Source organism: Oncorhynchus keta, chromosome 26 (genome assembly GCF_023373465.1).
Source record: "Oncorhynchus keta strain PuntledgeMale-10-30-2019 chromosome 26, Oket_V2, whole genome shotgun sequence".
NCBI lineage: Eukaryota > Metazoa > Chordata > Actinopteri > Salmoniformes > Salmonidae > Oncorhynchus > Oncorhynchus keta.
Genome location: NC_068446.1, coordinates 1,078,034 through 1,098,071, shown reverse-complemented (window position 1 = coordinate 1,098,071; position 20,038 = coordinate 1,078,034). Strand labels below are relative to the sequence as shown.

Sequence of the window (20,038 nt, the reverse complement as noted above, 5' to 3'; positions counted from 1 at the left end):
AATCTGCGTTGAAAAATCATAATCAGTCGACCTCTAACGGAGATTCTAAATTGAGTTTGCCTTTAGTCCAAGACTAGCCTTAATCCGTGTCTGGGAAACCGGCTCTAGAATCCATTATTAATCCACCTTGAAATTATGCCACATTCACATGCCATCAGAAACTGTGAACCTTCATGTTGAAATTAATGTACATTTTTTTATGTAGAGATTCATATTGGCTCATTCGGATACTTCCCAAGTCGGAAACTCAGGACCATTATTCTACACGTTAGCAAGTTGGAAAATTCACCCCGGTAGGTATTTTTTAAGTTTATGGGGACACTGTACAACAAAAATATAGGTCTCAGAGCACTGAAATGATGCATTGCAACAGATTTAGCTAAGAATTTAAATCTATACACCACTGATCAACCAGACAGGTGTTCCACATGCCTTACCTCACCCCACATGGTGTAGAATGAAGTTTGTCTGGCCTTGGGTGAATTTCCCCCACTTCACCCAGGCGCCACAACACTGCTTCACTGTTCTGCACCAAGGCAAGGATGAAAGTAGTTGTACAATGACACCCAGACAGTGGTTAAAATAAACATTCTTGATTTATTCTCAGCCCGCCACCGATATACAAACTGCACCCTTTAAACAATTAGTTTTTTTGTAAAGATATAAAATAACCTCTCAAACCACCTAGTATTCTACACTGGACAAATAAAACACATGTAAAGTGTTGGTCCCATGTTTCAAGATCCCAGAAATGTTCCAGACGCACAAAAAGCTTTTCGCTCAAATCTTGTGCACAAATTTGTTTACATCCGTTAAGTGGGCATTTTTCTTGGCCAAGATAATCCCTCTACCTGACAGGTGTGGCAAAACAAGAAGCTGATTAAACAGAATGTTCATTACACAGGTGTACCTTGTGCTGGAGACATATGGCCAATCAAATGTGCAGTTGTCACACCACAATGCCACAGATGTCTCAAGTTGAGGGAGCGTGCACATGGCGTGCTGACTGCAGGAATGTCCACCAGAGCTGTTGTCAAATAATTGAAAGTTAATTTCTCTACCATAAGCTGCCTCGAACGTCGCTTTAAGAGAATTTGTCAATATGTCCAACCAAGCCTCACGACCGCAGACCACATATATGGAGTCCTGCGGGCGAGTGGTTTGCTGATGCCAACGGAGTGCCCGACGGTGGCAGTGGGGTTATGGTGAGGGTCGGCATAAACTATGGACAACACAATTGCATTTCATCTATGGCAATTTGAATACACAGAGATACTGTGACGAGATCCTGAGGCCCATTCTTTATTTTATTTTTTAGGTATCTGTATTCCCAGTCATGTGAAAGCCATAGATTAGGACCTAATGTACAGATTTCAATTGACTGATTTCCTTATATGAACCAACTCAGTAAAATCTTTGAAATGGTTGTATATATAACAAAAATATAAACCCAACATGCATCAGATGATACAGTAGACAAATTGTGAGTAGTGTGAACAGCCCGCTCTGTAGAACAGAATTCACCAGAGCCTTCGTATTGTGGTTTATTTTTGGACAATTCTATTCCTATTGTGTAGGCATGATTATAGCGAGGGGGACAGGGGAGACGAGACAGTGGAGTCAATCTGGTCACTCCATAATTTAATAGGATGTGTCCCAAATGGAACCCTATTCCCTACATAGTGCTATAGGGCTCTGGGTCCAAAGTAGTGTACTATATTGGGAATATGATGCAGTTTGGGACACATCCAAAAGTGGTTTAGACAGAACGTTCAGACAAGCCCAAACTTCACATTCAAGGAATTTCAGCGACATGTTCTCTAAATGAATTGGCGTTCGCACAAATGTAATGTGCACGCCGCCACCTACATTTAACGTTATAATTATTCCACAATACTGAGAGATCAACTCAGACACTACAAGCTACACTGCCAATTCCACTCACTCCAGCACGAGCCAACATCAATCTGACAAGACAATGTAATGGCAGATAACGTTCTTCATGCGAGGTCCGATTAGTACATTCTTCAGTTATAGAACCTTCAGCTCCTGAAGATTTGACTCCCCATGACCTCTTCCTGCTCCTGCCTTCCTGGGACTGTTGCTTGACAGCCAATCAGATCACGTATAGGTAACTGCATACTTTAAGTGTGACTGAGTAGTGGGAGTTTCAAAAGAAGTGAGTGGATCAACAGTGATGGATGTGACATCAGGGGGGGGATTTTACTAAACTAACGTATGGAATTGTTTTAAGACGGCCATACCATGGATTATGTAGCTATTTGATTTAGAATTGTAGGACCCCTGTAGGTATCACCACTTTTTTGGGGCGGATAAAATATTGAATTTGGCTCTTACTACTATAACCCATAGCAACACACTCACATCGATTATAATTTTGGACAGGTACATTACATTTAGAATGTAACCTACCCAACCCTGGTGGTAGGTTAGGAAAAGGGTTAGCTAAAATGCTACAGTTGTCAACAATCAACTCGTCGTGCAGCCCAATCTGAGTGGCAACAAATCCGCCCAATTAGCGGATTCGCTTCCCATCCACCGGCTTCTGTTGATCCTCCCACTTTCAGACACACTCCATGTATGCAGTTACCCACGACCCAATCACATTGGAGGAATATTCACTTGCGGGCGTTGTCGTAATTGGCCACGAACCAATCACACGTCTGCTTCAAGGCTACGGACAGAGGGAAGAACAACAAGGAGAATCAGCAATTGCGAACGTTAATAAAAAGATGGCTGAATACAGATGTGTTGTTTTAGAACGGAGCTTTTGAACTACGGTGTGCAACATAGTTCAATATGCAAATGAAAAATAATAATGTTTTAAAAATCGGCCCAATCTACTTTTGAGGTTTTTCTAAATTGCAGGCGTTAGAGAAGTAGGTACCTTGTTTGAAGGGGGTAAAGGTGAAGTTGGGGTGGTGCTGCAGCAGCTTGGCGTTGCTGGCAGTCTTCTTGAACTGACCGTCCGATTTGGTAGTGTCATACTGGAGGTCATGAGTTAGGGAATCATACACACACAGGTACCACTACTACTGGCAGGTTGTGTCATACTGGAGGTCATGAGTTAGGGAATCATACACACACAGGTACCACTACTACTGGCAGGTTGTGTCATACTGGAGGTCATGAGTTAGGGAATCATACACACACAGGTACCACTACTACTGGCAGGTTGTGTCATACTAGAGGTCATGAGTTAGGGAATCATACACACACAGGTACCACTACTACTGGCAGGTTGTGTCATACTGGAGGTCATGAGTTAGGGAATCATACACACACAGGTACCACTACTACTGGCAGGTTGTGAGTGTGTGATAGTGAGAGAATGAGTACAAGAGAGAGGGAGTGCGTTAGCGCTGTAATCAGGCCATGCAGCCAGGCGAAAGGATACAGTCACTTGACCTTTGAACCCCAGCGCCTCGACGACGGCCTCTGCTGCCTCCTTGATGGACACCTCATCCTCCTCACCAACTAAAATACAAAGCGAGAGCGAGACAACACTGAATCCTGAAAATAATATTTTGTTTAATGTGTGTGTTTATGCGTGCGTGTGTGTGCGTGCGAGCGCAAGTCTCACCAGACAATATAATGGGGTCCACCTCATGGTACTCTCTCAGCACCCACAGGAAGAGATGCGCCAGGTCCACTGAGTAGATGAACTGCCTTCTGGGAGTTCCTGAGCCCCACACCACCAAAGGACTGCCCTCCTCTAACACACGGATGAGTGAAGGCTTGTTAGAAGAAATATAATTTCCCATGGGCAGATTCTGCGTGTAAGAGAGAATCTACCAGAGATGAATGGGACGTGTGAGAGCCGAGCAGCATTAGTTCAGTTATTTTTTCCCTCAGTGGTTAATTGGACGTATTAGGACTGGGCGAAGGAGGTGCTAAAAAACCTGCTTAGCCTCAAGTGTTTCGTGCATGTGCCCACACGGACCAGAAAAGACCTTATTTGGCTGAGAGCTTCCTTTCGTGAGGGTGGGGGACGTCGTTTTTGGCAGAACTAAGAATTTCTAACACTATGAACACAGAGTTAATCACGCAGCTGCCCAAGTTCTGCAGATCTGGATTAACAGAGATTAGATATAGGGAGGTATACTGTAAAGGTTTACTGTAAAGGTTTACTGTAAAGGTTTACTGTAAAGGTTTACTGTAAAGGTTTTATACATTTAATAAACGTTATACACTTTTGTATACATTCAGAGCTATAAACCAAATTGCAGTATACAGACCCCAAAAAGATAGCGGTCTACAGTTGGCTGGAGAATAAAGAAATAGATATCGTTCTAGCTATTAGTAGGTGTTGTGTAGTTGTTCTCTTACTCTGAGCAATGTAGGCTTTGTGTATGAGACCTGGTAGTACATGTCCATCCTCAATGTTGAAGTTATCATGAGGACCAAACACATTGGTTGGTATCACTGCTGTGTAGCAACGCCCATGCTTCTGGTGATACGCCCTGCAACACACACACACAACTATTTGGACACCTGCCCGTCCAAAATCATGGGCATGAAAATGAAGTTGGTCCCCCCTTCGCACTCGGCAGTCCCGTTCTGAGAGTTTATGTTGCCACCACATGGACGTGCTCCTAGACATTTCCACTTCACAATAACAGCACTTACAGTTGACCAGCGCAGCTCTAGCAGGGCAGAAACATGATGAACTGACTTGTCGGAAAGGTGGCGTCCTATGAAAGCGCCACGTTGAAAAGACACTGAGCTCTTCAGTACGGTGCATTCTACTGCCAAAGTGTATGGAGATTGCAAGGCTGTGAGCATGATTTTATACACCGGTCAGCAATGAGTGTGGCTGAAATAGTCTAATTCAATTTGAAGGGGGGGGGTCCACATACTTTTGGCCATACTACGCACTTGGTTTGAGGAGTTTAAAGCGGGATAACCAGTACCACTGAAATTAGCCAGGTACATTTTTATGGCAACGAATCCGTCAGAACTAACATTGATAAGATCAAAAAATAATAATAATAATTTAAATAAAATAAAATAAAAAATAATTAAAAAAAAAAAAATCGGCATTAAGTAATGAAATGAAAACGGCACTTCAAGCCTAATTTCGCACCATAGCCTGCTAAATTGGCAAGATAACTCTTCGATTGAGGTTTCGGCATTATCCCAACGAAGAGATCGCCGTTCGACTAGCCACGTGCGACATGCACGCAGTTACATGCCTGCTAGCTTTAGCAGGACAAGCAACATCCATGGCCGTAGTACAGATGAAGCCAGAGCTGGAACACGAAGGTAACTGAAACTGGCTAGCTTTAGAAAACTGTGAGTTGATCGACCTTCAAAAACGTAGTATACCCTTCTAGTGTCCCTTGTAATAAAGGTTAAAGCTCCGGGACTTTGGCGACTACTAAGTATTTTTTTAAACCGCCCGCTTTGGGCTGGATGCATTAATGTGTAGTTTACACATGAATTACAGTCTTACCTCAATTAGCCACGACATCCCTAGTTTACACATTAATTACTGTCTTACCTCAATTAGCCACGACATCCCTAGTTTACACATTAATTACTGTCTTACCTCAATTAGCCACGACATCCCTAGTTTACACATTAATTACTGTCTTACCTCAATTAGCCACGACATCCCTAGTTTACACATTAATTACTGTCTTACCTCAATTAGCCACGACATCCCTAGTTTGAAAAATACTGTTTTCTGGGAGCGGTCCTTCTGTGGCTCAGTTGGTAGAGCATGGCGCTTGTAACGCCAGGGTAGTGGGTTCGATTCCCGGGACCACCCATACGTAGAATGTATGCACACATGACTGTAAGTCGCTTTGGATAAAAGCGTCAGCTAAATGGCATATATTATTATTATTATTATTATTATAGCTATTCCCCCCCCCCCACCCATTTGTTTTACTGTGGGCCAGCTCCTTTGCAATTCGAGTTCCAGCCAATCAGCTTTAGCCCCTTGCCATTTGAGTGACAGCTAGGAAGATGCAAGCAGCAGAACGAGAGAAATCGCAATGACGTGGTGCACATATGTGGCATAGTACGCACATGTCGGGGACCACTTTTGTCTCGTGACCGCTAGTTTCATAACTGGCTAAAAAGTACACAAAAGTACCGGAGAATCTTTAAATAAAACAAGCACAGACCTATTGTGGACATCGATCATTCTCTTAGCGTAGGCGTAACCATAATTAGACTCATGAGGAGGGCCGTTGTGGATCTGGAAAAAAAGAAGAGAGTCAACTACCATCATGTCTACAACACACACACACACACACACACACACACACACACACACACACACACACACACACACACACGCCGTTACCATGGTCTCGTCAATGGGGTAGGTGGTCTTGTCAGGGAAGATGCAGGTGGAGAGACAAGAGACCACCCTGACAGCGTCTACCTCGTGTGCTGCCTGAAGAACGTTGTCATTGATGTAGATATTGTTCCTCTGGAGAACATGGATGGATGAACACATTGGTAAATAAACACGACCAAAATCACACATGGATGGATAAGTTTGAGTCCCCATTGGCACCCTATTCACGATATACTGTAGTGTACTACTTCTGACCAGGGCCTATAGTTAGTGATTAGGGTGCCGATAGGTATGTGTCAAATTGCACACTCCCCATCGTGGATTTTAAGACATAGGACTGGTAAAAGTTTCCACCATTGTAAAAGTAACGTGAGAAAATTGTGCAAGTGCACACTTCGGGATGCAGCCCGTTTCATCACAACTCCTGAACCACTTACCCAGAAGTCTAGGTTGGCCCTCATGTTCTTGAAGAGCCCTCCCACCATGGCTGCCAGGTGGATGATGTGGGTGGGCTGGTGCTTCTGAAACACAGCCCGAGTCTCGCCCATGTCCCTGAGGGAGCACACACACACACACACTAGCTTGACTTTTCAAAAGACACAGGAACTCAGAGGCTGGGTAACAAAGCCACCCAGAGCAAGGACTGAGGCAGGCGAGGGAATGTGTGGTCAGGTGTGTGTGTGTGTGTGTAGCTCTCACATGAGGTTTGCGTCCTTAGACGAGAGGAAGATCCACTCCTCTCCCTCCCTGGCCCCTCCCTCCTCTTTGACCACATGTTCTATGGCCCTGCCCACCAGACCAGTTCCCCCAGTCACCAACACCCGCATGGGACCATTTTGATCCCCTTTACGATCTCCCATCTGCACACGCACAGAGAAATGGGGGGAGGGGAGCAGGAGAGAGAGAACAGTGAATTGCTTACAATATGTAGATCAGTGAAGTTCAAGGTAATCTACAGTTGAAGTCAGACGTTTACATACACCTTAGCCGAATACATTTAAACTCAGTTTCACAATTCCTGACTTTTAATCCTAGTAAAAAAATCCCTGTTTTAGGTCAGTTAGGATCACCACTATATTTTAAGAAAGTGAAATGTCAAGATAGTAGAGAGAAGGATTTATTTAGTCACATTCCCAGTGGGCCAGACGTTTACATACACTCAATTAGTATTTGGTAGCATTGCCTTTAAATTGTCTAACTTGGGTCAAATGTTTTGGGTAGCCTTCCACAAGCTTCCCACAATAAGTTGGGTGAATTGTGGCCCATTCCTCCTGACAGAGCTGGTGTAACAGAGTCAGGTTTGAAGGCCTCCTTGCTCGCACACGCTTTTTCAGTTCTGCCCAACACATTTTTCATAGGATTGAGGTCAGGGCTTTGTGATGGCCACTCCAATACCTTGACTTTGTTGTCCTTAAGCCATTTTGCCACAACTTTGGAAGTATGCTTGGGGTCATTGTCCATTTGGAAGACCCATATGCGACCAAGCTTTAACTTCCTGACTGATGTCTTGAGATGTTGCTTCAATATATCCACATCATTTTAGTCCCTCATAATGCCATCTATTTGTGAAGCACCCCCAACAACATGAGTCTGCCACCCCTGTGCTTCACAGTTGGGATGGTGTTCTTTGGCTTGCAAGCATCCCCCTTTTTCCTCCAAACATAACAATGGTCATTATGGCCAAACAGTTCTATTTTTGTTTCATCAGCCCAGAGGACATTTCTCCAAAAAGTACAATCTTTGTCCCCATGTGCAGTTGCAAACTGTAGTCTGGCTTTTTTTAATGGTGTTTCTGGAGCAGTGGCTTCTTCCTTGCTTAGCGGCCTTTCAGGTTGTCGATTATAGGACTCGTTTTACTGTGGATATAGATACTTATGTACCCGTTTCCTCCAGCATCTTCACAAGGTCCTTTGCTGTTGTTCTGGGATTGATTTGCACTTTTCGCACCAAAGTACGTTCATCTCTAGGAGACACAACGAGTCCCCTTCCTAAGTGGTATGAAGGCTACGTGGTCCCATGGTTTATACGTGTGTACAATTGTTTGTACAGATGAACGTGTGTGGAGGTCTGCAAATTTTTTTCTGAGGTCTTGGCTGATTTCTTTTGATTTTTCCATGATGTCAAGTAAAGAGGCACTGAGTTTGAATGTAGGCCTTGAAATACATCCACAGGTACACCTCCAGTTGACTCAAATGATGTCATAGCTTTTAGAGTTACTAAAACAGCCGTCTATTTCTTTCTGTCAAGCCCGGGGACGAGGCTACACAGTAAAGAAAAAATATTATCCCTTTGACAAATCTACAGTTTGATACCTACACCTACAGGTTCAGTTTGTCAAAGGGTGGGTGTGTGATACATACACCTACTGGTTCTGGGACACGGGTAGTGAGACATACACCTACAGGTTCAGTGATGCATTGTCCCAGCATTTTGAAAGATTACATTCCTTTTCATTTACATTTACATTCAAGTCATTTAGTCAAAGGGTGGGTCTTATCCAGAAAGAATTCTGTTTGTCAAGAGGGGTAAAACACTACTAGTCTATTTTTTTACTGGCCTGAGTGCCAGTCTGTTTGTGCTTTGACAAATCCCTGTCACTCATTGTTATGTTTGGCTTGACAATGACAGCAAGAGTACACAACAGTATTTATATAGATCTGGGTAGATTTGAACTAGGTTGAATATAGGGTATTAACCTAGGCTTTTTACAGGAAGAGGTAGAGGATGTAACTTCAAGGATGCCATTTTAAAAGCAAACAAACCCAAATGTAAAATTGTACCTGAAGATTTAGCCTAAGTGGAAAGTACACCATGTCCTTGAGCTTGTCTAGATCCAAGTTCCTATTCTAGTTTCAAGAATTAGCCAATAGTCTACAATGCAATGAAGGAAAGAGGAAGACAACACTTGACAATGGGTTCTCTGTTTCTCAATGTTGTTGGATTGGACTTCCCCAAACGAAATAACTAACGGGAGCGACTGTGTATATGGGTCAATGACATGTACATTTCAAATGAAATATTTTCCAAAATCAACAGCTGGCCTAATATACATTTTATATATACTGTAAACACAGCATTTAACAATTCCAAAATAATTTGAGTTACAGTTCATAAGGATATCATTCAATAGAAAGAAAGAAATTAGGCCCTAATCTATGGATTTCACAGCTGGGAATACAGATATGCATCAGTTGGTCACATATACAGTACCTTAATAAAATAAAAGTAGGGGTGTGGATGAGGAAGCCAGTCCATCTCGTGTGACCACCATTTGCCACATCAGGCTGTTGATTGTGGCCTGTGGGATGTTGTCCCACTTTTCAATGGCTGTGAGAAGTTGCTGAATATTGGCGGTCACTGTAACACGCCGTTGTACGCGTCGATCCAGAGCATCCCAAACATGCTCAACCGGTGACATTTCTGATGAGTATGCAGGCCATGGAAGAACTGGGACATTGTCAGGCTTCCAGGAATTGTGTACAATTCGTGCGACATGGGGCCGTGCATTATTAGGCTGAAACATGAGGTTATGGGGGCAGATGAATGGCACGACAATGGGCCTCAGGATCTCGTCACGGGATCTCTGTGCATTCAAATTGCCATCGATAAAATGCAATTGGGTTTTTCGTCCGTAGCTTATGCCCGTCCATACCATAACCCCACCACAACCAACTCTGTTCACAACGTTGACATCAGCAAGCACCATACCATAACCCCACCGCAACCATGCGGAACTCTGTTCACAACGTTGACATCAGCAAACCGCTCGCCCACACAACTCCATACTAGGGCTTGGCGGTATACCGTATTCTACGATATACCGGTATTGAGGCATGGACCGGTTTGAGTTTTTAACTTTACCTTCTATAACTGTACTTGAATGTTGTTTTTTTAAATGCGATACAGTGTGTAACGGCAATTTAAAAAAATAGTTTCCTCTCCATGCAAACCTAGCCCCGCCCTCTGTCATTCAACGAGCGCATTCTCTGTTGCTTGACCACGAGTCACTTGCTTTCAGTCTGCATGGTCAACGTAGCACAAGCAACAACGTTGATGACGATGCAGTTTTCAGTTTGCTTCTTAAATGGAAAATCCACTACCGTCAATTAGACAACGATGAATTCTACCAATCTCTTACATTCAACCACACAAAGGACCTACAAACTGAATTGAAAGGGCTTCTCACAGAAAGAATGATGGCTACATTTCCTACAATGAGTTCAAATGCATTTTCAATGGCAGCCTGCATATGGCTTCATTCTTATCTTCTTCCAAAAGTCCACAAGAATCTTGAAATCCCCCCCCAGGCAGACCAGTCATTAGTGGTAATAAAAGTCTGACAGAATCTCCAAGTACATTGATTACTTTACCATTAAACCTTTTCTGACCTTTTCTTTCCAGCCCATCTTCAAAATAACACAGATAAATTGAACAAAATCAAGGGATTTAACAATATAGGTACAGCTTCCTTTTTAGTTACCATGGATGTGGAGTCTCTATACACCACCATTTGAACATGAACAAGGATTGGCAGCTATGCACCGTTTCTCGAGTACCCGGCCTGAGACGGACGCCTCCCACGGAATTCATTGTCTCACTGACTTAATGGACTCTCAATAATAACATTTTTGCCTTTCAGGCAAGTCAAAGGACGTGCCATGGGAGCTACAACCTTTTCTACGCTGGTTTGCACGTAGGTAAATTGGAAAATGACTTCATCATGTGTCCAAATATATATATATATATATATATTTGACCGGATTAAAACAGGTGGGGACACTATATTGATGATGTTTGCCTGTTCTGGTATGGCTCAGGATAACTTATTTCCTTCCACCAATACCTTAACAGCATTAACCCTATCAAACTAACTATGGAGCACAGCAAGGAAAATCATTTTTTGGACCTTAACATCAGTAAAAATGACCAAGGTTGTTTGTACACATCAATCTTTAGGAAGCCTACAGAAGGGAATACCATTCTGAGGGCAGACAGCTTTTAGCCTTTTGGGGTGGAAGCTATTCCATATGGCCAATTCCATTGAATTTTCGATCAGGAAACAGACTACAGTGTCAAATCTGCTGAATTGCTTCTTGAAAATCAGGGCTACAGAGCTCAGTTCCTGAAAGATGCAGGTATACGGGCTGGACGACTTGACAGAGAGAACTTGTTAGACGCACCAGAGAGTGTACTTTGTTACAAAATACAGAAGCAGAGAACATTAAAAATAATAATTTAAAAGAATTGGGGAACCATCCAAAGTGATACGCTCCTACGTAAAATGTTCCCAGAAACACCAGTCATAAGGTTGAAGAGATGTCCTACCCTAAATGACAAATTAGTCCACAGCTATCTTCCTTCTGACTCAAACTTGGCTAGACCACAAAACCACGGGCTCTTTTAAATGACTCGCTCAATACGGAAGTGGTCAGATGACGCGGATGCTATGCTACAGGACTGTTTTGCTAGCACAGGCTGGAATATGTTCTGGGACTCATCCAATGACATTGAGGAGGACACCACATCAGTCATGGGCTTCATCAATAAGTGAGTTTACGTACACATTGAAAATAAGAATGTGTTCTCAACTGACTTGCCTAGTTAAATAAAAGGTGTAAAAAATATATATGTATAATAATAATAATAATAATAATAATATCGGCACCCAAAAATACTGATTTCCGATTGTTATGAAAACTTGAAATCGGCCCTAATTAAATCGACCTCTAGTCCAAACATACCAAGAAAGTCGTGAAGAGGGCACGACAAAACCTTTTCCCCCTCAGGAGACTAAAAGGATTTGGCATGAGTCCCCAGATCCTCAAAAAGTTCTACAGCTGCACCATCAAGAGCATCCTGACCGGTTGCATCACCGCCTGGTATGGGAACTGCTCGGCATCTGACCGTAAGGCGCTACAGAGGGTAGTGCGAACAGCCCAGTATATCACTGGGGCCAAGCTTCCTGCCATCCAGGACCTATATAATAGGCTGTGTCAGAGGAAAGACCCTAAAATTGTCAGAGACTCCAGTCACCCAAGTTATAAACTGTTTTCTCTGCTACCGCACGGCAAGCGGTACCGGAGCTCCAAATCTAGGACCAAAATGCTCAACAGCTTCTACCCCCAAGTTATTAGACTGCTGAACAATTCATAAAAATCACCACAAGACAATTTACATTGACCCCCCTTGTACACTGCTGCTACTCTCTGTTTATCATCTATGTATAGTCACTTCACCCCCACCTACATGTACTCTCTGTTTATTATCTATACATAATCACTTCACCCCCACCTACATGTACACTGCTGCTACTCTCTGTTTATTATATATGTATAGTCACTTCACCCCCACCTACATGTACAGATTACCTCAACTAGAATGTACCCCTGCACACAGACTCTGTACCGGTGTCCCCTGTTTAAAGCCTCATTATTGTTATTCTTATTGTGTTACTTTTTATTTTAGTCTACTTGGCAAATATTTTCTTCTTGAACTGCACTGTTGGTTAAGGGCTTGTAAGTAAGCATTTCAAGGTAAAGTCCACACTTGTTGCATTTGGCTCATGTGGCAAATAATGTGTGCATTTCAAATCAAACAGTGCAACCATTGATTGCACTGAAAAAGTATTTTGTTGACACAGCCTCTAAAATGGAGTTTCAAGTCAAGCATTTAATTGAACTGCAAAACCACACGTCATCTACAGATTGGAGTGTCTTCAGTGGAAGGTGTTCTACATTGTACGGACAAAGAGACCATTTTGGAACAGCTTTATCCAATCAAACCTCATTTGAAGAGGGAGTGGTTACATAATACAAAATGTAACGAGTACTTTTGGGTGTCAGGGAATAGAATTTAAATCATTATATTTACACGAGTCCAACTGTTCACCCAAGTGTTTTGCTCTAGATCGTAAGTCAAATCGCAACATATGGTTATAGCTTCAAATCAAATCAAATTTTATTTGTCACATACACATGGTTAGCAGATGTTAATGCGAGTGTAGCGAAATGCTTGTGCTTCTAGTTCCGACAATGCAGTGATAACCAACAAGTAATCTAACTAACAATTCAAAAACTACTGTCTTATACACAGTGTAAGGGGGATAAAGAATATGTACATAAGGATATATGAATGAGTGATGGTACAGGGCAGCATACAGTAGATGGTATCGAGCTTGCCCATATCGTTCAGCCCTACGCTGCAGTGTGGAAATTATCTCAAATGAGTCCAGGAAATGCAGAAATGGATAAAATGCTGAACATGGTTTTTGGTTGAATTGAACAGTATAAAACAATCAGAATGGATTAAGACCCATTGCAAAATCACTTAGAATGTGTTACCACCCTCGGGTTACATATCACCCAGCCCTGCTCCATACACACTGTCTGCAGTTGTGAGGCTGGTTGGACGTACTGCCAAATTCTCTGAAAATGTTGGAGGCAGCTTATGGTAAAGAAATTAACCTTTCATTTTCTGGCAAAAGTTCCGGTGGACTTTCCTGGTCAGAATGCCAATCGCACACTCACTCAAAAACATCTGTGGCATTCATTGTGTTGTGTGATAAAACTGCACATTTTAGAGTGGCCTTTTATTGTCCCCAGCACAAGGTGCACCTGCGTAATGATCATGCTGTTTAATCAGCTTCTTGATATGCCACACCTGTCAGGTGGTTGGATCATCTTGGCAAAGGAGAAATGTTCACTAACAGGGATTTAAACACATTTGTGCAAAACATTTGAGAGAAATAAGCTTTTTGAGAGTATGGAACATATCGGGAATCTTTTATTTCAGCTCAGGACACTTTCCATTTGCGTTGATATTACTGTTCAGTATAGCTAAAAAAAGTGTCTCTAAAATACCTTATGAAAAAAAAAAGATGAATGGTGGAAAAAACTATTTCGATTGATACCATTTCCTGGTTTGACAGCTGGGTTTTATGGGGATTATGACACCTCAACCGTGGGGCTCTATTATTATGTTATAGTTAGCCTACCGCAATTTAGGAGACAATGTTATCTAGCTATAAACGTTTTTTTTGAGCGAGTTGAACTGAACCAATGTTACGGTCTCGTGTGTCACCAAGAGAATGCTTCGCTAGCTGACATAGTGGACGTAATATACATCATGTAACACAGTTCGCTAGACACGAACAGCTTTCGAAGGAAACGCAATCAAATGTTCATTTTACATAGCAACCTTTGTAACCGAAACTACAAGTATTACTGCCAGCTAGCTACAGTTACATAAAACGTGTTTTACTTACCAGTTACTCCAGAGTTTGATTCTTCTCCTAACTATGAAGTTAGATGCTTCTATTAAAATGGGATTGTGATTCTGAACAGTCAACCCTCCGACAATCTCAACGAAGGACGTGGTTCTTCTTCTTCTTCTTCGGTGACGTTTAAGGGATGTTGGAATCTGTTGTAATGTTGTATTACCGCCACCTACTAGACTGGAGTACATACTCTCATATTTTTATTTATTTGACCTTTATTTAACCAGGCAAATCAGTTAATTAAGAAGAAATTCTTATTTTCAATCACGGCCTAGGAACAGTGGGTTAACTGCCTGTTCAGGGGCAGAATGACAGATTTGTACCTACGAAATGCTACCAAATAAACAACAATTCATTCGTAATACTGTGAATATATAGTTTCACAGACATGTTGTTGCATTTTTTTCTGGTTTGTGCGAAATCGTTCAGAATATTATAAAAGCAGTCTGCACCAAGGTGTGTTGGGCGGGTTGAGTAATGTGTTGATGCTCGAGTGCCAAATCAACACAAAGGGCCAGGAAAAGGTCTAAGCCATCAGGTTCCCAGTTTAGGAAAAAGAGGAAAGAAGAAGAGAAACAAGCAAAATATAAAGGTACGCTGTCATCTCTTTATGAGTATGACATTATGCATTTAATGAAATAGGCCAGTAAAACACGTGTTTGTTCGCCTATGTTGCTATGCTATTACACACCGAGTGACAATATACAGTTTTCTGTCCGACTAGCTTACATAACATTGGATATAATTTAACACAGTTTCATCATGACAATGTGTGTAGCCTGCAGGTCCTGAGCTCAGTAAGGATCATTTCCAATGCTGTAGGCTAACTTAAAAGACGTCTATATTATGCTGATATTTTGTATATTTTGTGATATATTGAGTCTTTTGAGGTGTCTTATGCCTAGAATTAGCCACGGTGGTTGTATGGTTAACTTGATTCCTATTCTGTTCTGAAAATTTGATAAATTATGCATAATGACATGTATATTTAATTGTGCAACAATTTAGAGTTTCAGACACATACTATATTTCAATGCAAATTCAGGGGCACTTCTGAAATATTTTGGAGCACCCTCAGCCATACAGGCCTCTTCAGAAATGATCTCGGAGCCTGAGGATGAGGAGCCATCCACCTCCTCAGCCATACAGGCCTCTTCAGAAATGATCTCGGAGCCTCAGGAAGAGGAGCCATCCACCTCCTCAGCCATACAGGCCTCTTCAGAAATGATCTCGGAGCCTCAGGAAGAGGAGCCATCCACCTCCTCAGCCATACAGGCCTCTTCAGAAATGATCTCGGAGCCTCAGGAAGAGGAGCCATCCACCTCCTCAGCCACACAGGTGTCTTCACAAACGTTGTCTGAGCCTGAGGATGAGGATGAAGACCCATTTGCTTCCACTTCTCCCCAGCAGGATTCTTCAGGTGTGTGTGTGTGTGTGTGTGTGTGTGTGTGTGTGTGTGTGTGTGTGTGTGTGTGTGTGTGTGTGTGTGTGTGTGTGTGTGTGTGTGTGCATCCCTGCATAACATAAACACAATAGATAATTATCCTTTTGCAAAGTTTTAAGTTTCCATATTGTAGTTGGTTGGTGTATTCTGAAAGAAACAGCCTTTTCTGCTACTGCTGCAGACACTTACGGAGGCTGAGAGGATAAGATGAAGAGAGGTGTTGACATGTCTGCTACTGTGCAGTCTCTGGCAATTAGAAATCTGGCACTAAACACACACACTGTGACGTAGAAGTCCGTCACTGGCCGCGGGCAGCATTTGGTTCTTTAACGCACACACATATTCATCACTCCTCCCTGCGCCATTATAAGATAAGTTAACAATGTGGGTCGACACACAAATTAACTTCTGTCTTGGTGCATGCATTTCACACTTGTCAGTGTTCATATTTGAGAGATACAATAATTATTATACTTATCAATGTATTGGATGAGCGCATTGTTTGTTTGTCTGTTCCTCTCTCTCCATCTCTGTAGCTTCCGGGTATGCTGGAAAAGGACCCGAGCTAAGGGAATTGTGTTGGCTTTATAGTGCCTGTCCCAAATGGCTCATTAATGCATATGGGCATATTGAAAGATATTGTCAGTAATGATGTAATGTTGTAAATGTTATGTTGTGATATTGTTTAAAACCGTGTTGCAATGTATATCCTTTGGTATGTTTAGTTCATGGAAAATGTAGGTTTGTATTTTTCATTGATTAATTAATTAGGGTTAATTGTTCTGAGGGGAGGGGCTAGCCCTACAAAAGGAGCCTCTCTTTCAGTCATGGAGGGAATTTTGGATTGAGCTGTGGATGGGGCAGCATTGTTTTTAAGCTGTCCCATAAGGTAGACGTTGATGGCAGTACTGTTGTTTCTTGTTCCGGAATCACTTGTAAATAAACACCTTTGCACAGAAGAACTTTTGTCCGCCATCTTTTTATTTTGATAGAGGTTAGGTTATCCAGTTTAGCCTTACACACACAAACACTGTACTTTCCATCAAATGGAAATTTCCTCAGAGGTTGAACTGATGGCATAATTTGATCCAGTCATGAAAGAGCACAACCGTGTCCAAAAAGGGACCCTGAGTCACACCACCAGACCTCGGCCACCAAATACAGAATGAACTCATTGATTTGTTGAGCAGCAAGGTCATTTCAATAATGGTGAGTGACATCAAACTGGCAAAAATTATTCTCTATCATTCTAGATTGCACCTCGGATGTCAGCCACACTGATCATTTGTCAGTTGTGATTAGGATTGTGTCACTGAAGGACGAGCCCCACATAAAGGAACATTCCCTATTGGTGCCTTGTGGGGCTCACACATTGAACCTGGTTGTGTCTGATGCTTCTAAAAGGTCGATGCCACAGGTTACTTTGGCATCTTACACAAACTGTACACCTTGTTCTCAGCCTCCACACAGCGTTGGGCCATCCTGAAAAAACATCACTTTTGAAGATGTGGACTGAGACAAGGTGGGAGAAAAGTGCCACTGAGGCCACTGAGGTATCAGGCAGCAGTGGTGAGAGAGGCACTGATTGGGGTGAGGGATCAAACCAAAAGACCCTGTGATAAAGATTGAGGCCCAGTCCTTGTCAGAGGAGGTGGGATCATACCGCTTCACCATCTGTGCAGTGTAGGTATGACGTCTTCACCATCTGTGCAGTGTAGGTATGACGTCTTCACCACCTGTGCAGTGTAGGTATGACGTCTTCACCATCTGTGCAGTGTAGGTATGACGTCTTCACCATCTGTGCAGTGTAGGTATGACGTCTTCACCATCTGTGCAGTGTAGGTATGACGTCTTCACCATCTGTGCAGTGTAGGTATGACGTCTTCACCATCTGTGCAGTGTAGGTTGACGTCTTCACCATCTGTGCAGTGTAGGTATGACGTCTTCACCATCTGTGCAGTGTAGGTATGACGTCTTCACCATCTGTGCAGTGTAGGTATGACGTCTTCACCATCTGTGCAGTGTAGGTATGACGTCTTCACCATCTGTGCAGTGTAGGTATGACGTCTTCACCATCTGTGCAGTGTAGGTATGACGTCTTCACCATCTGGTATGACGTCTTCACCACCTGTGCAGTGTAGGTATGACGTCTTCACCATCTGTGCAGTGTAGGTATGACGTCTTCACCACCTGTGCAGTGTAGGTATGAACCATCTGTGCAGTGTAGGTAACGTCTTCACCATCTGTGCAGTGTAGGTATGACGTCTTCACCATCTGTGCAGTGTAGGTATGACGTCTTCACCATCTGTGCAGTGTAGGTATGACGTCTTCACCACCTGTGCAGTGTAGGTATGACGTCTTCACCATCTGTGCAGTGTAGGTATGACGTCTTCACCACCTGTGCAGTGTAGGTATGACATCTTCACCATCTGTGCAGTGTAGGTATGACGTCTTCACCACCTGTGCAGTGTAGGTATGACGTCTTCACCATCTGTGCAGTGTAGGTATGACGTCTTCACCATCTGTGCAGTGTAGGTATGACGTCTTCACCATCTGTGCAGTGTAGGTATGACGTCTTCACCACCTGTGCAGTGTAGGTAACGTCTTCACCATCTGTGCAGTGTAGGTATGACGTCTTCACCACCTGTGCAGTGTAGGTATGACGTCTTCACCATCTGTGCAGTGTAGGTATGACGTCTTCACCATCTGTGCAGTGTAGGTATGACGTCTTCACCATCTGTGCAGTGTAGGTATGACGCTTCACCACCTGTGCAGTGTAGGTATGACGTCTTCACCATCTGTGCAGTGTAGGTATGACGTCTTCACCATCTGTGCAGTGTAGGTATGACGTCTTCACCATCTGTGCAGTGTAGGTATGACGTCTTCACCACCTGTGCAGTGTAGGTATGACGTCTTCACCATCTGTGCAGTGTAGGTATGACGTCTTCACCACCTGTGCAGTGTAGGTATGACGTCTTCACCATCTGTGCAGTGTAGGTATGACGTCTTCACCATCTGTGCAGTGTAGGTATGACGCCTTCACCACCTGTGCAGTGTAGGTATGACGTCTTCACCATCTGTGCAGTGTAGGTATGACGTCTTCACCATCTGTGCAGTGTAGGTATGACGTCTTCACCATCTGTGCAGTGTAGGTATGACGTCTTCACCATCTGTGCAGTGTAGGTATGACGTCTTCACCATCTGGTATGACGTCTTCACCACCTGTGCAGTGTAGGTATGACGTCTTCACCATCTGTGCAGTGTAGGTATGACGTCTTCACCACCTGTGCAGTGTAGGTATGACGTCTTCACCATCTGTGCAGTGTAGGTATGACGTCTTCACCATCTGTGCAGTGTAGGTATGACGTCTTCACCATCTGTGCAGTGTAGGTATGACGTCTTCACCATCTGTGCAGTGTAGGTATGACGTCTTCACCATCTGTGCAGTGTAGGTATGACGTCTTCACCATCTGTGCAGTGTAGGTATGACGTCTTCACCACCTGTGCAGTGTAGGTATGACGTCTTCACCATCTGTGCAGTGTAGGTATGACGTCCTCACCACCTGTGCAGTGTAGGTATGACGTCTTCACCATCTGTGCAGTGTAGGTATGACGTCTTCACCATCTGTGCAGTGTAGGTATGACGTCTTCACCATCTGTGCAGTGTAGGTATGACGTCTTCACCACCTGTGCAGTGTAGGTATGACGTCTTCACCATCTGTGCAGTGTAGGTATGACGTCTTCACCATCTGTGCAGTGTAGGTATGACGTCTTCACCATCTGTGCAGTGTAGGTATGACGTCTTCACCATCTGTGCAGTGTAGGTATGACGTCTTCACCATCTGTGCAGTGTAGGTATGACGTCTTCACCATCTGTGCAGTGTAGGTATGATGTCTTCACCACCTGTGCAGTGTAGGTATGACGTCTTCACCATCTGTGCAGTGTAGGTATGACGTCTTCACCACCTGTGCAGTGTAGGATGAC

General features: G+C 43.2%; 1 protein-coding gene across 1 annotated transcript; it reads right to left on the bottom strand.

Annotated features, from left to right (window-relative positions):
- Positions 1 to 577: 577 nt before the first annotated feature.
- LOC118358817 (GDP-L-fucose synthase-like) lies at positions 578 to 14,769 on the bottom strand. The gene is made up of 10 exons (XM_035736736.2): positions 14,598 to 14,769; positions 7,034 to 7,194; positions 6,772 to 6,886; positions 6,338 to 6,466; positions 6,156 to 6,229; positions 4,351 to 4,484; positions 3,605 to 3,736; positions 3,419 to 3,498; positions 2,909 to 3,008; positions 578 to 2,695 (listed from the first exon to the last, which is right to left on the bottom strand). Exons 2-10 carry the CDS (start codon positions 7,192 to 7,194, stop codon positions 2,640 to 2,642), a joined length of 981 nt encoding a protein of 326 aa, XP_035592629.1. The 5' UTR covers positions 14,598 to 14,769; the 3' UTR covers positions 578 to 2,639.
- Positions 14,770 to 20,038: the final 5,269 nt, after the last annotated feature.

Coding starts and splice junctions, on each gene's coding strand:
- LOC118358817 (XM_035736736.2), bottom strand. CDS start 7,194: ATGGGAGATCGTAAAGGGGATCAAAATGGTCCCATGCGGGTGTTGGTG. Junction 6,467..6,771: donor GGGCCAACCTAGACTTCTGG/GTAAGTGGTTCA, acceptor CATGTTCTCCAG/AGGAACAATATCTACATCAA. Junction 3,737..4,350: donor CAAAGCCTACATTGCTCAGA/GTAAGAGAACAA, acceptor TCCGTGTGTTAG/AGGAGGGCAGTCCTTTGGTG.